Source organism: Streptopelia decaocto (genome assembly GCF_964273445.1).
Source record: "Streptopelia decaocto genome assembly, contig: HAP1_SCAFFOLD_95, whole genome shotgun sequence".
NCBI lineage: Eukaryota > Metazoa > Chordata > Aves > Columbiformes > Columbidae > Streptopelia > Streptopelia decaocto.
This window is the reverse complement of record NW_028115301.1, coordinates 376,365-390,798: the sequence shown is the minus strand read 5'-3', so window position 1 is coordinate 390,798 and position 14,434 is coordinate 376,365. Positions and strand designations below refer to the sequence as shown.

General features: G+C 51.8%; 1 protein-coding gene across 1 annotated transcript; it reads right to left on the bottom strand.

Moving 5' to 3' along the window:
* Nucleotides 1–12,684: 12,684 nt before the first annotated feature.
* LOC309452825 (olfactory receptor 14J1-like) lies at nucleotides 12,685–13,617 on the bottom strand (the record flags this gene model as incomplete). The annotated part of the gene is made up of 1 exon (XM_082077498.1): nucleotides 12,685–13,617. One exon carries the CDS (start codon nucleotides 13,615–13,617, stop codon nucleotides 12,685–12,687), a length of 933 nt encoding a protein of 310 aa, XP_081933624.1.
* Between the last annotated feature and the right edge of the window lie 817 nt (nucleotides 13,618–14,434).

Genomic DNA, 14,434 nt, shown 5'->3' with positions numbered 1-14,434 from the left:
CCCCCTGACCAGGGATCCCCAAATTTGGGGGGGTTGCAGAGCCCAGAAGGGTCTCCAAAACTTGGGGAGAGTTCCCCAGATCCCTGGGGGGGGATCCTGAAGCCCTGGGGGGATGTCCCCAAAATATTGGGGGGGGGAGGTGGCGCTAAATACTGGGGAGTTCCCAAATTGAACAGGGGTCCCCAGATTTTGGGGCGGTCCCCAAAACTTGGGGGAGGGTCCCGAGATCCCATGGGGGTCCCTAAGCCCTGAGCGGGGGGTGTCCTTGTCCCTTTGTCCCTCCTCCATTTTTGGGGTTCATTCCTGGGGGTCCCCCCATCCCTCTGTACAGCACAGAGAGGCGCCCCCAAGCTGGAGGGGCGCTTGTGCTTGTGGGAGAGCCCCACTGGGATGGGGGAACCCTCGCGGGGGGGGGGGGGGGTTTCGGGGGGAGACCCCCGCCATTCCTCAGTTTCCACAGGTTGGGGGGGGCTGGTCCATTTACATCTATTTTACAAGGAAAAGGTGTCTCTTTTTGGGGGGGAATATGAGGGTTTTTGGCAACAAAAGTGTCAGCCGGGGGGGGTCTCCACTTTGGGTGGGCCCCCCTCAGTTTTGGGGAGTTCAGCCCTGCCCCCCCCCCTCGCCCCGGCTCAGTGCTGCCAATGATACAGGGGCCCCCTCAATGGCTTTTGGTGGAGCCCCCCCCTCAAAATGAGGCCATATCCTCCCCACCCCACAGGACCAGGGAGGGGGGCACAAGGAGCCCCCACCCCCCCAGGTCCAGTGCTTTTGGGGGGCACGAGGACCCTCATGTCGACATGGAGTGGGTGGCATGAGGGGCCCATGTCCAGCTGGGGGGGCACAGAGGGGCCCTCGTGCGAGGCTGCGTCCTCGTGCAAGGCCAGGTCCATGTGCCTCGCGCCCCGCCCGCCCTCGGCCCCCCCGCAGGCTGCAGCTGTTGAGGGGAAGCGGCTCTGCGGGGTCGTGGAGGACACCCGGGGGGGCTCTGGGGCTCTGGGGGGGGTCAATGGGGGAAATGGGGGTGGGGGAACAAAGTGGGGGGAGCAAAGGGACCCGGGGGACACAAGAGGGGGGAGCACAAGAGTGGGGGGGGCACAAGGAGACTGGGGGGGCACATGGAATTAGGGGGCACAAGGTGGGGCTTATAAGGGGGGGGCACAATATGAGGGGCACAAAGGGACTGGGGGACACAAGGAGACTGGGGGAGGCTACGGGGGGCACAAGGAAAGGAATGAGATGGGGGGTATGATGGCAGACGGGGGCACAAGATTTGATGGTTCTGTGATTCTTGATTGATTTGATTCTTCTGTGATTCTTTGATTCGATGATTCTGTGATTTTGCGGTTCTTTGATTCTGTGATTCTGTGATTCTATCATTACATGATTCTATGGTTCTGCAATTCCATAATTCTTTGATTCTTTGAGTCTTTGATTCTGTGATTCTATGATTCTGTGTTTCTATGATTTGATTATTCTGTGATTATTTGATTTTTATTATTCTTTGATGTTTTTATTCTTTGATTTTTTGATTCTATAATTAATTGATTCTATAATTTATTGATTCTAGGATATTATGATTCTTTGATTCTTAGATTCTACGTTTCTTTGATTCCATGGTTCTTTGACTTTTTGTTTCTACAATTATTTCATTCTATGACTCTGTGATATGGTTTTTTTTTTTTTCTTCTGTAATTCCATGATTCTGTTATTCCCTGATTCTATGATTATGTGATTCTACGATTCTTTGATTCTGGGATATTACGATTCCTTGATTCCCTGGTTCTTCGATTCTAAGATTCTACGACTCTAAGGTTCTATGATTCCTTGATTTGATGATTCCATGATTCTTTGATTCTGGGATATTACGATTCCTTGATTCCCTGGTTCTTCGATTCTAAGATTCTACGACTCTAAGGTTCTATGATTCCTTGATTTGATGATTCCATGATTCTTTGATTCTGGGATATTATGATTCCTTGATTCCCTGATTCTTCAATTCCACGATTCTATGACTCCAAGGTTCTACGATTCCTTTATTCCACGATTCTACAACTCTTCGATTCTTTCCTTTGAGCCCAGAGCAGTTTGGAGCCTCCAACCCTCCTGGAGCCCCCGTGTGTCACCTGCTCCATCCTCGGCTTGGCTGGAGATCCCCAGCGGTCCCCTGTGGGGTGACAGTGGGGCCCTTTGTCACCTCACTGGTGACACCGCCTGTGGTCACCACGGCGCTGGGCCCGGCTGCACTTTGTGGCAGGATGGCGACGGGACCAGCGCGAGCCCGGAGCGCAGCCCACGGCTCTTTAGAATCACAGACTCGTTTGGGTTGGACGAGACCTTCGGATCGAGTCCAACCACAACCCGACTCGAGCTGCCGGTGGCAGATTCGTGTGCGGAGCTCCCGAGCTCATCCCGCGTCTTTTTGTGGCAAGGAGCTCCCGCGCTCACTTCACATGTTTTCGTGGCGAGGAGCTCTTGATCTCAATTCACGCCTCTTCGTGGCGAGGATCTCCCAGGACCATCCCACATCTTTCCCTGGCGAGGAGCTCCCGAGTGCGTCTCAAATCCTGAAGACTTTCCTTTTTGCCGAAGCTTTTTCTTTTCACCAAAGCTTCCCCGCGAGATGGAGCAGAGACCCCCCAGCCGCCCCGGGTGGCCTGGGAGGAGGCGAATGTTCCCCAGGCCATCAGACCCTGACGGCAGCCCGACGAGGTGACCAGGTTCCGGCTGCTGCCGCGTGAGTGAGGGGACAGAGGGGACAGCGGGGACAGCGGGACAGGGAGTGCAGAGGGGACAGCAGGGACAGAGGGGACAGCGGGGACAGCGGGGACCGAGGGGACACAGCACCTGCCCAGAGGCCGCGGGGCCAGCAGGACACGGCTTCTCCACAGCCCTCCCTGCTGTCCATTACCAGACACCAGCTGGTTACCAGTGTACGAGTTCCGGAGAGACAACTTGGACTTCATTGTGAAGTTCATCGAGAGCCCGGCAAACAGCGTGGAGGAGAAGCTGAGGTTCCTTGACAACGTCTGCGAGCTGTGCAACTTCAGCAAGAACGACACCGCGCCAAAGGGCCTGGAGACCTTCTGCCGCTCCTATGAGCTGCTGAAAAACGTCACGGTGAGGGGACACCTGGTGTGTTTGGGAAAGGGACTCAGGGCCCCCCAGCACCGGTACCTCAAAGCACAATATGGCACTAAACTCACTTCAAAACAAACACAAAATGGCGTCCCCAGGGGCACCAGAATCACCTCAGGGCTCAACATGGGGGAAACAAAATCACTTCAGGGCTCAAAATGGCACCAAAATCACCTCAGGGCTCAACATGTCACCAGAGTCACCTCAGGGCTCCAAAAGGCGGCCCCAGGCACACAAAATCACCTCAGCACAAAAAACAGCAGTGCCAGGAGCATAAAATTGCCTCAAAACACAAAGAATCTGCCCAAGGGGCATCAGGATCCCCTCAGGGCACAAAATGGTGGCATGAAGATCATCTTAGGGCTCAAAATGGTGGCCATGGGGCATAAAATCACCTCAAAACACAAAATGGTGGCGCCAGGGGCATAAAATCACCTCAGGGCTCAAAATGGCGCCAGAATCACCTCAGGGCTCAACTGGCGGCCCCAGGGGTGTTGGGATCACCTCACGCCAAGAAAACCCTGAGGAGCTGGAGCAAGCTGAGAGGAGGGAACGGAGCTGGTGAGGGGCTGGAGAAGGAGGGTGAGGGTGGAAATTGGGGGTGATTTCTTCCCCAAAGGGCTGTGGGGCGCTGGAACAGGCTGCCCAGGGCAGTGCTGGAGTCACCATCCCTGGAGGGTGAACAGACGGGGTTCTTGGGGACGTTTTAGTGCCGGGGTTGGGTTAATGGACTCGATGACCTTGAGGGGCTTTTCCACCCAGAACAGTTGGCTAATTGGCCGATTTTGGGCATTCCTGCGCAGCCGCTCTCTCCTGGCCAGTCGAGCCAGCTCGGGAGGACACCGGGGGTGTCTCTGCAGACATGGGGGTTCAATTTGGCTCCATCTCTCTCCCTCCAGCCCTTGGGATCCTGGAGCGGGACCCCGACCCCTCCACCCGTGCCCTGGCAGTTCAGACCATGCTCCTCCTCACCACCAGGACGAATCAGCCAAGACAGCGGCCGACCCCGTGGTCCCTCTGCTGCTGGTGCCGCTAAGCCCGGCTTAAGTGCAGCTTTTCTCACCGAAACACCTGCATTTTCTGACAATAACTCTGGAAAAGGAGCTCGATCCATGGCGTCCTTCAGCCCTGAGGTGACGGCGGCGTTTCCGGCCTCTCCCGACACCGTTTTTCTGGGAAATCCCCCAGATCCTCAATCTCAGGGACGTGAAGTCAGGATTTTTGTGCTTGCGTCTCATTTGCTTTTTGTTTTTTTTGGGGTGTTTTGATCGTGCAGATGGTGTTGACGCTCCCCTATGAGCAGGGCCGGCACAGACGCCTTTTCACGTTGTTTAAATAAATTGTGTCAGATCAAGATTCTCCCACTGGAACCAACAGATGCGGGCGCATTGTGGTGAAGATCCCAATTAAGGAAATTCACACTGATAAAAATGCCCAGTTTATCCCCATTAAGCAGCAGCAAAGCCCAGCCCAGAGGGCAGCGAAACCCCTGTTATTTTGCGTTTGAGAAGAGCCCGGGGAGTTCATCCCAGTTTGAGAAACAAAAACAGGGCAAAATGGGGATTTTGCTGCAAACGCGAGAACTTGAGCATCCGAGTGTTTCATCCGGGGGTCGCTCGGGGGGAATAAAATGCTCGAGGCCCAAAGGGATTCGTGGTAAATCAGCATCGGGTGTTTCGATTTCAGGTGTCAGGGGAACGGTTGGGTCTTTTCCAACCCAAATTATTCAGGGATTCTAAAACCGGAGGGAATTGGGGGTAAATTGTGGCGCAGGGAGGGAAAAGTGGGAGACGTGTCCCCCCCGTGATCCTCATGTCCCCTCCAGGTCCCCTGTGTTCCCCCAGCCACTGCCTGCAGACGGTGTAATGATGTTGTTGGGCTTTGTGGGTGGGTTGTGCATTAGAGAGGGACTTTTGTGGTTTGTTGTATTTCGTGTTTTTTTTTCTGTACGTAGTTTTGTTTCTTTGGGTGTTTGTTTGTTTTGGTAAATATATTGATTTATGTTTTTTCAGACCTGTGCTCTCTGTCATTTTCTTGTATCTGCAGAGCTGAGGGGTGAGGATGGCTGCCGGGCATGACGGGACGGTTGGGAAGAACCGCTCAAGGCTGCATGGAAGTAGAACTGGTTGGGATTAAAAATTCGGTGGAGGGGGTAGAGTAGTACCTCCATAACCACCACTGAGGGGTGTCATCCCCATCCCTGCTGCGCAGCCAAACCAGAGTGCCCATGCACCCAGGTGTGATGTCACGGCCCGTGTTCCATCCGCAGCGCTGGTGCCCGGCAACGACCACAACAGAGAGAATCCCACCAGCACTGAGCAAAGCCCATCCTGTCTTCCCTTTTCGCTTTCTTACCACTTGCCCTGTTCCCAGTCCAGCCCTTGTATCCCATTCTCTGTCCCTTGGCTGCAAAATCCAACCTTCTCATCTTCTCCCACCAACTCAGTCCCGTCTTTCCCTTCCCACTTTTTTTTTGTTATGAAGGTCTTGAAGAAGAGGAAAACTGCGCTGCTGGAGGTACGGCCCCCACTGCCTGGGGGGATGGCGTGGCATGGGACCCCACTCTGGGGAGCTCAGGGCCAGGAGCTCAGCTCGTCCTCTCCACCCACCCCTGCGAGGCCATGGGCTGGGAGGAGCCCTTCTGGGCTGCTCGTCCCCTGCTGAAATCGAGCATCCCTGCCTGGGGGACACGTCCCCATGGGAGCCCAGGGCACCCCGGGCTCGTGTCAGAGGGATGCTCAGCGGGAGCAGCTGGTGCTGCCCGGAGCCTGAGCCCGTGCCTCCTCTGCCCCTTTCCAGGCTGGAGCCAGGGCAGCCCAGCCCTGCCCGGGGAGCAGCGCAGAGGCAAAAACCCCACCTGTGCAAGGTAAGGAGCTTCTGGGTCCCGAGGCAGGTGTGGGGCTGGGGTCTGTGCCTGGGGCACCCCACAGGGCAGGGACATGGCTGCTCACCCCTGCCCTCTCTGCTCCCACACATCTGCAAGACTGCGTCACTCCCAAAGCTGCTGAAGGGCACAAAGCGCAGGATCCACTGGCTGCAGGTGCTGGCCCGTGGGTGCTGGTGGCCCAGGAGCTGCCCAAACTCCAGGCAGCTCCTGCTGGGGACGTACCATGGGGTCCTGTCACACCACAGCTCTCCCTGGGCTGTGAGAGGGGTCAGGGGTGCTGAGACCCCCACAGGTGCGCTGGGCTGGTCAGGGCAGGACCAATGCACTTTTCTGCTTGTATTTTGGCTTAGGATACACCAGCTCTTGCTGGGGAGCTGCATGTCCGGCTGCTGGGATCAAGGAAGGAGAGATGGAGGAGAAGATGGACGTAGATGTGATGGTGGAAGAAGAGATGGAGGTTGATGTGATGGTGGAGGAAGAGATGATGGATGTGGACGAAGGGACAGAGGAAGAAATGGAGGTAGATGCAGAGATCGAGGAGGCAATGGATGTGGATGCATAGCTGAAGATCACAGATGGACGTACCAGCAGCCGGATAGGAACATGCTCCCCAGCCACTGCCTGCAGCCGCTGCAGTAATGTTGGTGGGTGGGTTATACAGTAGACAGGAGTTTTAGGTTTTTTTGTACTTATCTGTAGTTGTTTTTTCTGTACATAGTTTTGTTTCTTTGTGTGTTTGTTTGTTTTGGTAAATATATTGATTTATGTTTTTTCAGACCTGTGCTCTCTGTCATTTTCTTGTATCTGCAGAGCTGTGGTTTCCGCTCGCTCTGGGTTCCTGGGGCTGGGGGTGGCTGGGGGTGCTGGCACGGCCACCCCGGGGACAGGGGGTCCCTGTGTGCAGAGGGGTCCCCCTTGCAGACACATGGCACTGGGCACCAGTGGGGTTGGTTCATGGGTTGCTGGAGAGCGGTGTCCCCAACAGCAAAGCTGTCACCAGCAACGAGTGGGCCATGAGAGCCTTGGGAACGGCTTATGCCAGGATCAGGGAGAAGGTTTTGCAGCTGTAGGTGCTGCTGTTCAAGGCTCTGAACCTACACATGTGCAGGGCTTTGGAGATGTTCCCCACCAGGCTGGTGTCAGGACCGGGGTTGCTCCCAGCTGGCAGAAGTGTCTGGGCTGGAGCCAGTGGGAGCTGTTCCTCTCCTCTGGACGCATGCAAGGACATTCAAGTCCTTCTCAAATGGTGGGGCCCAGCCCGACACACAGTGCTCCAGGTGAGGCTGCACCAAGCCTGGACCCAGTGGGACAATCCCTTCTCTTGGCTGGCTGGTCGGGCTGTGTTTGACGTCCCCAAGACGCCGTTTGCCCTCTCCGAGCCCGGGCACGCTGATGGCATCCTCTCGCGAGATGTCCATCCATGTTTATCAATGACCTCGCATTCCATTGCTATGTTCACCAAAACATGTATCTGGTTTTCCAGGAAAACACAGCTGATAGGAAGCTTGAGCTGACAGGCAAATTCACTAAAAGAGAAACTTGTTTTTTAACAAAACCAGGACATTCCACCCCTTATAATATGCCATTCACTGAATACTTAAACCTTATCAATACAATCTGTCAATACAATCTAATTAATCACTACTACTATATATATATATACACATATGTACATATATACACAGGACTAATTAATCAGTGGACCATCCTTTAAAAAGTTCATTAAGTTCATTTTGTCACGACAGTCTCCCAGCGCAGGAAAAATGGTACAAGTTCATCTCATGACCACTGTTTGTGGGTTAAAGACATCAACTTTGAAGAAGTTGTCAGGCGCCACTTGAAGAAGCGAGCGCTGGTTTCATCATCACTGTCTTGATCTGAAAGACACTTATTAAACACTGTTAGTATGGCAATTCACATCCTGCAGTTCAGTATTGAATATTTTCACCTAAACTCAAGTCCCCTTGAGGTACACACCGAACTTCTCCATCCTTAAGCATCACCCACCAGGTGCTGCCAGGTCCTTGGGCAAAAACAATCCCGCGAATGGGCTTGCCTTTGCCTGAGGCAGGAGGAACCCAGACTGCCTTTCCTAACATGTTTTTCATGTGTACTACAGGGACTTTATCTCCTTCTACAGTCCGTAGAATTTCTGATTGGGCAGGCCCGGCTCGATTGGTTGATCCCCTGGTGTTGACCAACCAAGTGGCTTTTGCTAAATGTGAATCCCAGTTTTTAAAGGTTCCACCACCAAGTGCCTTTAGTGTAGTTTTTAACAAACCATTGTACCTTTCAATTTTCCCAGGGGCTGGTCCATGGTATGGAATATGATATACCCACTCAATACCATGTTCTTTGGCCCAATTGTCTATAATACTGTTTTTGAAATGAGTACCATTGTCTGATTCAATTCTTTCTGGCGTACCATGTCGCCAAAGGACTTGCTTTTCAATGCCCAAGATAGTATTTGGGGCTGTAGCATGAGGTACAGCATATGTTTCCAACCATCCAGTGGTTGCTTCCACCATTGTAAGTACGTAACGCTTACCTTGACGTGTTTGTGGAAGTGTATTATGATCAATCTGCCAAGCTTCTCCATACTTATACTTTAACCATCGCCCCCCATACCATACAGGCTTTAACCATTCTTCTTGTTTGATTTCGGCGCAAGTTTCACATTCAGGAATAACCTGTGAAATAGTGTCCATAGTTAAATCCACCCCTCGATCGCGAGCCCATTTATATGTTGCATCTCTACCTTGATGCCCTGAAGCATCATGGGCCCACCGAGCTAGGAAAAGGTCACCTTTATGTTGCCAGTCCAATAGACTCTGTTATCCCTTTCCTCCACCTGGTTGGAGGCAGGACACCTCTAATTTCTGTTTTGCACAGTCTCTGGGTGTGAATTAGAGGTTCCTTCAAGAGCATCAGAATCTCTTCTGCTCCTTTTGTAAACTGGAGCAGCCACCTTCCTAGGAGTTTTTCCTTTGATCTCACGTACTCGTGCTTGAAGTTCTGAGGTAGGTCTTCCATGCCACTTATTCATGTTTTCTCCCTGCTCATGTAGGAAGAACCACAGTGAACCTCTTTTTGTGGGCTGCCTCTGTCCTCTCTCTCGAGATTGGAAACGCCTTTTCCTAACAGCTGAAACATAGGTTTGTGCAGGTCGTGAATGGTATGTGTCTTCTCTGAGTTCTTTGATTTCTTGCAACAGCTTTTCAAACCGGTCATCAGATTTTTCACACAGTTTCTCCACAGCAGAGACACAAGCCCGTAGAGAACCAGCAAGGCTGTCCTCAAAGTTCTGGAGATGCTCAATCACTTCAGTAATATCTTGTCTACCTCCAGCTGACCAGACCATTCCTGCCAATGACTTAGCATATGCAGACGGTGCCCTTTGTACAAATCTACACCACAGAGGTCGTGTACAATTGATTCTATCTGGGTCTGTCCCCTCTTGGCTGTTTGGTCCAAAATAGATGATCTCTCGCACATCTAATTCTCTCAGGAATTGAATACTTCTCTCCATAGTATTCCATTTCCCTAACTTGGATATACAATCTTCCTTGTAGGGAAATCTTACTTTCATAGTTGCCAGGAGTCGGGTCCAGAGGGTAGTGGCATTGGACTCTCTTGAAACTGCCCTATCAATGGTGGAATCTCTTGACAGAGATCCCAGCTGCCTGGCTTCACCACCTTCCAATTCAATTGTTTCTGCCCCATTGTCCCAGCATCGGAGCAGCCAGGTTAAAATATTCTCGCCTTCACGACGACTAAAGTCTTTTCGCAGATCTCTCAGCTCACCTGGAGAAAAGGACCGAGTGGTGGACACTTCATCTCCTCCCTGTCCTGATGGTGCCCCTTGGGTTGGTGTTGGCCCTGTGCCATCATCTGCTGCACAGGTAGTCTTTCTAGTGACTTTCTTACAACCGGCAACTGATGCTGATATGGGTTTACCATAATTTGATTCATTTCCAGAGTCTGAATGACTGTCACAGTGGTTACTGTGGTTACAGCAGCAACAGTGCCCAGTGTGTGAAGAAAGGGGGGCTGCCTTAGCCTGTGAGGCTGGAGAAGTAATGTTATCAGCAGCGGCAGAGGAACTCTGCGTAGGAGCTGTACCTTCAGCCTGTGAAGCCGCGGTTGGGGCGGCAGCAGCTGCAGCTTTTGCTGTTTTGCTCTTTCTCGAGCGGCCAGGAGAGCTTTTTGTTAAAGCTTCCGAAGACGCACCGCAAATCTCAGGACTAAAAAGAGACGCAAACCTCCTGTTGAACGCCATTTCTCTTAACAGAAGCACAAACTGACACACATTCAGCAAACCAGATAACACCATCACAGTTCTATCAAAGCTCCAAGGATATTCAAAATTCTCTAAAACATTTGTGAACTGTCCTAGAGAAAAAACAAAAGTATTGTTAGTCAGCCTTTCTAAAGACTCGCTTGACCAATTAGCAAACACAGAGCCATACTGCTCTTTAATCATTCCTGGAGGCTTTTCAAGGTAAAGCAGAAGCGAGTAGAAATTCATTAGCGGCTGCAGTATAATGAAATAAACCAGTGACAAACCACACAGTATCATCATGATCATTGTCCAGTTCCTTGTTGTTATATAATGAATACTTCGATTTAAAAAGAAAGCCCAACACAGATATGGAATCAGTGAGCACAATGTAGAAAACAACTGATACAACTTATGCCATAGCATCTTTAAATCAGTGTAATTCACTTTACCTTAATACCACTAAATAATATCCAAAGCAAACAGAGGCGCAAGTATCAGAACTCTATGAGTTGGCACTGTGCCAAGAAAACTGAAAGGTACGTCAGAGCAGTAGAAAAGCCAAAAATCTTCACATTTACCCCTTTCTCGTGCCCCACGTTGGGCGCCAATTATCTGTCGAGGGTTAAGATTGTGGGGTGACAATAAAACCCTGGCAGATGTACTGTTAACCCCCTCTCCCCCCCACTTCCCCCGTTTTGCCCCTCCCTCTCCCCCCTTCCCACTAAGGACAGGCGATCGGGAGGAAAAGTAGAACAGAGAGAAGAGAGTTGGAAAAATTAAAGATGTTTTACTAATGCTACTAATAAGAATAGAGAAAATAATACAAAATATACAAAACCAATCTTGAAAGTCTCAGCAACTGCAGAGCCGGCCACCAAAGTCCTGGATTAGACTCTGCAGCCAACCGGAGCTGGATTCAGTCGCTTACTAGGCCTCAGTTCTCAGGGACGACCAGCAAGGTCGTCTCCTAAGGTCGGCCATAAGGAGAAGGGAAAAGGGCAAAAGGGACGAGATCCTCGTGATCTCCCATTTTTATATGAAGTATTCACGTGAATGGAATGTTATACACAGTTGGTCAGTTTCTTAGTCACTTGTTTCTCGTCGCCCCTCTCGCGAGATGTCCATCCATGCTTATCAATAAGTTTGCATTCCGTTGCTAGGTTTACCAAAACATGGGTCTGGTTCTCCAGGAAAATGCAGTTAATATGAAGGCTATAGCTGACAGGCAAAATTCACTGAGAGAGAAACTTGTTTTTAACAAAACCAGGACACCCACATCATGAGGAATGGACGCAGGGACCTCAGTTCAAGGAAGAAGATCCCAGTGGGTGGTTTCCCATGGGCTGTTACTCCCAATGTGAAGTGAAGTGACCTCGAGAAACTGCCTGTCCCACAGTCCTTCATGGAACCCCAAGGAATAGCTGATGGAATTTTTCCTCACTCAGGTTCATGTCACCTCACATACATGATGTGCGTGCTCACATCTCATCTGAACTGTGCAAACATGGATTTCTGACCTACTCATTCAGGGTCCCTCCGTGGAGGGAAGAGCAACCTCTGTGAGCTGGGGAGATAGGCCAGGGCTGGAAATGGTGGTTGTGAGGGGCCAGTCCATGGTGATTGACCTGAGGCTCCTTCCACGGGGTGTCCAGTGCACAGGGGCACAGCCCAGCCCCTGCTCTGCTGGTCCTGCAGGTCTCTGGCAGGAGCCTGGCTGTGAGAGGACACTGCTGTGTGCCATCCCTGCACACACACGCTGTTCAGCTCTACAATGGTGTTTGAATCTGTGGGACACTTTTGTACTCATATGCTTGAAGACATAAACCATCATGTACTGCCCATAGGGGATCAGCTTTCTATCTGGAAAGGCTGTTCCGAGGCCAGCTCTGTCACAGCAGTGCCCATTGCCTGTCCCTGCCTGCGCCCACAGGACTGACACACAGCAGGACGGTGACCAAGCTGCCAGAGCACTCAGGCCTTGCACCAACACCAGGGATGAGAAGGAGAGTGTGAGAGTGGAACCAGAACAGCTCTGGAAGACCAAGCGCTGGTGCTCCCTGGCAGGGCTGCCATGCTGGACACGTTTCCCCTCCTGCCATCACAGGAACTGTCCCTGCAGCTCCAGAAAGGCCTTGGAGTTACAATGTCAGTAGAAAAAAATTGTGGAAGGTCCCTTTATTTTACTTAAACACAGAGAGCACGAATTCCTCACTGACGCAGCCACTCAGTGAGACAAGAAAAGCAGGCAGTGAATTACAAAGGGAATTAAAATATTTTAATAATAAACAAACACAAGGAGAAACAAAAAATACTGCACACAGGATGAACCTGCAATGAGTTAGACTATAACTCTTATATAGAAGAATTTAGAGACAGTTTATTGCTTCAGAAGAAATCCAGTCATCTGTTTCCTCAGAGAATCATTGAGCTCCTGGTTCCTCATGCTGTAGATGAGGGGGTTCACTGCTGGAGGCACCACCGAGTACAGAAAGGACAAAACCAGGTCCAGGGATGGGGAGGAGATGGAGGGGGGCTTCAGGTAGGCAAACATGGCAGTGCTGAGGAACAGGGAGACCACGGCCAGGTGAGGGAGGCAGGTGGAAAAGGCTTTGTGCCGTCCCTGCTCAGAGGGCATCCTCAGCATGGCCCTGAAGATCTGCACATAGGACACCACGATGAACACAAAACACGCAAATGCTAAACAGGCACTGACTACAAGAAGTCCAACTTCCCTGAGGTAGGAGTGTGAGCAGGAGAGCTTGAGGATCTGGGGGATTTCACAGAAGAACTGGCCCAGGGCATTGCCCTTGCACAGGGGCAGTGAAAATGTATTGACTGTGTGTAGCAGAGAATAGAGGAAAGCAATGCCCCAGGCAGCTGCTGCCATGTGGACACAAGCTCTGCTGCCCAGGAGGGTCCCGTAGTGCAGGGGTTTGCAGATGGCAACGTAGCGATCATACGACATGATGGTGAGGAGACAATATTCTGCTACTACCAAGAAGGTAAAGACAAAGAGCTGTGCAACACATCCTGTGTAGGAGATGTTCCTGGTGTCCCAGAAGAAATTCGCCATGGATTTGGGCACAGTGGTGGAGATGGAGCCCAGGTCGAGGAGGGCGAGGTTGAGCAGGAAGAAGTACATGGGGGTGTGGAGGTGCTGGTCCCAGGCTATGGTGGTGATGATGAGGCCGTTGCCCAGGAGGGCAGCCAGGTAGATGCCCAGGAAGAGCCAGAAGTGCAAGAGCTGCAGCTCCCGTGTGTCTGCGAACGCCAGGAGGAGGAACTGGGTGATGGAGCTGCTGTTGGACATCTGCAGCCTCTGGACATAGGACACTGACAAAAGAAGAAAAGACAGTGACAAGACAGGGGAAATTTCTCTGAGCAAAATCAAAGCCATTTCTCATACACTCTCCCCTGCTCCACACCCCCTTGTCCTTTTCCAGACCTTCCCTCAGCTCCGTGTCTGAGCCCTGGGTGGTGCTGGCTGGAGGTGCCGTGAGGAGCAGGGCCTGTGCCCGCTGGCTGCTGAGGAGTCAGCCCTGCTCTGCAGCAGGGGGGTCATGGGAACGGGGGCAGGGGCCAGACCTGGGGTTCAAAGTTGTCATCTGAAACTGCTGCAGGTGAAGAAGGGCCTGTCAGCATCTGCAGTATCACCAGAATGAAACAGGATGGTAGAATGAAATTTGAAATGTTTGGGTTTTTTACAGCTTCACAGAATCACAGAAAGTTAGTGACTGGAAGGGACCTCGAAAGATCATCCAGTCTAGTCCTGCAGCTCCCCTAGAGAATGTTGTTGGGTGTCAGAAACCCTCAGCATTTCTGCTGCACTCAGGGAGAACAGAGCGAGTCCTGCAAGACCAGAGGGTGCCTGTGGGTCAGTGCAGAGTGAGGGCAGCTGCTCTGTCCCTCTGTCTTGCTCCAGCTGCCCTGGGCTGGCACCTTTCTGAGATGGGGGCTGATCACACTCCCACGTTACCCTGAAAAGCCACCAGGCACTGCTGAGAGCAGAGGGATCCACCTCATACCATGACATGTCTCACCCTTTCCCAAGGTCTAAGCACCCCACATTTAGCCCAGGACACACACGGCTCATCTCACAAACCCAACAACATTTTCTCTGTTGCAGC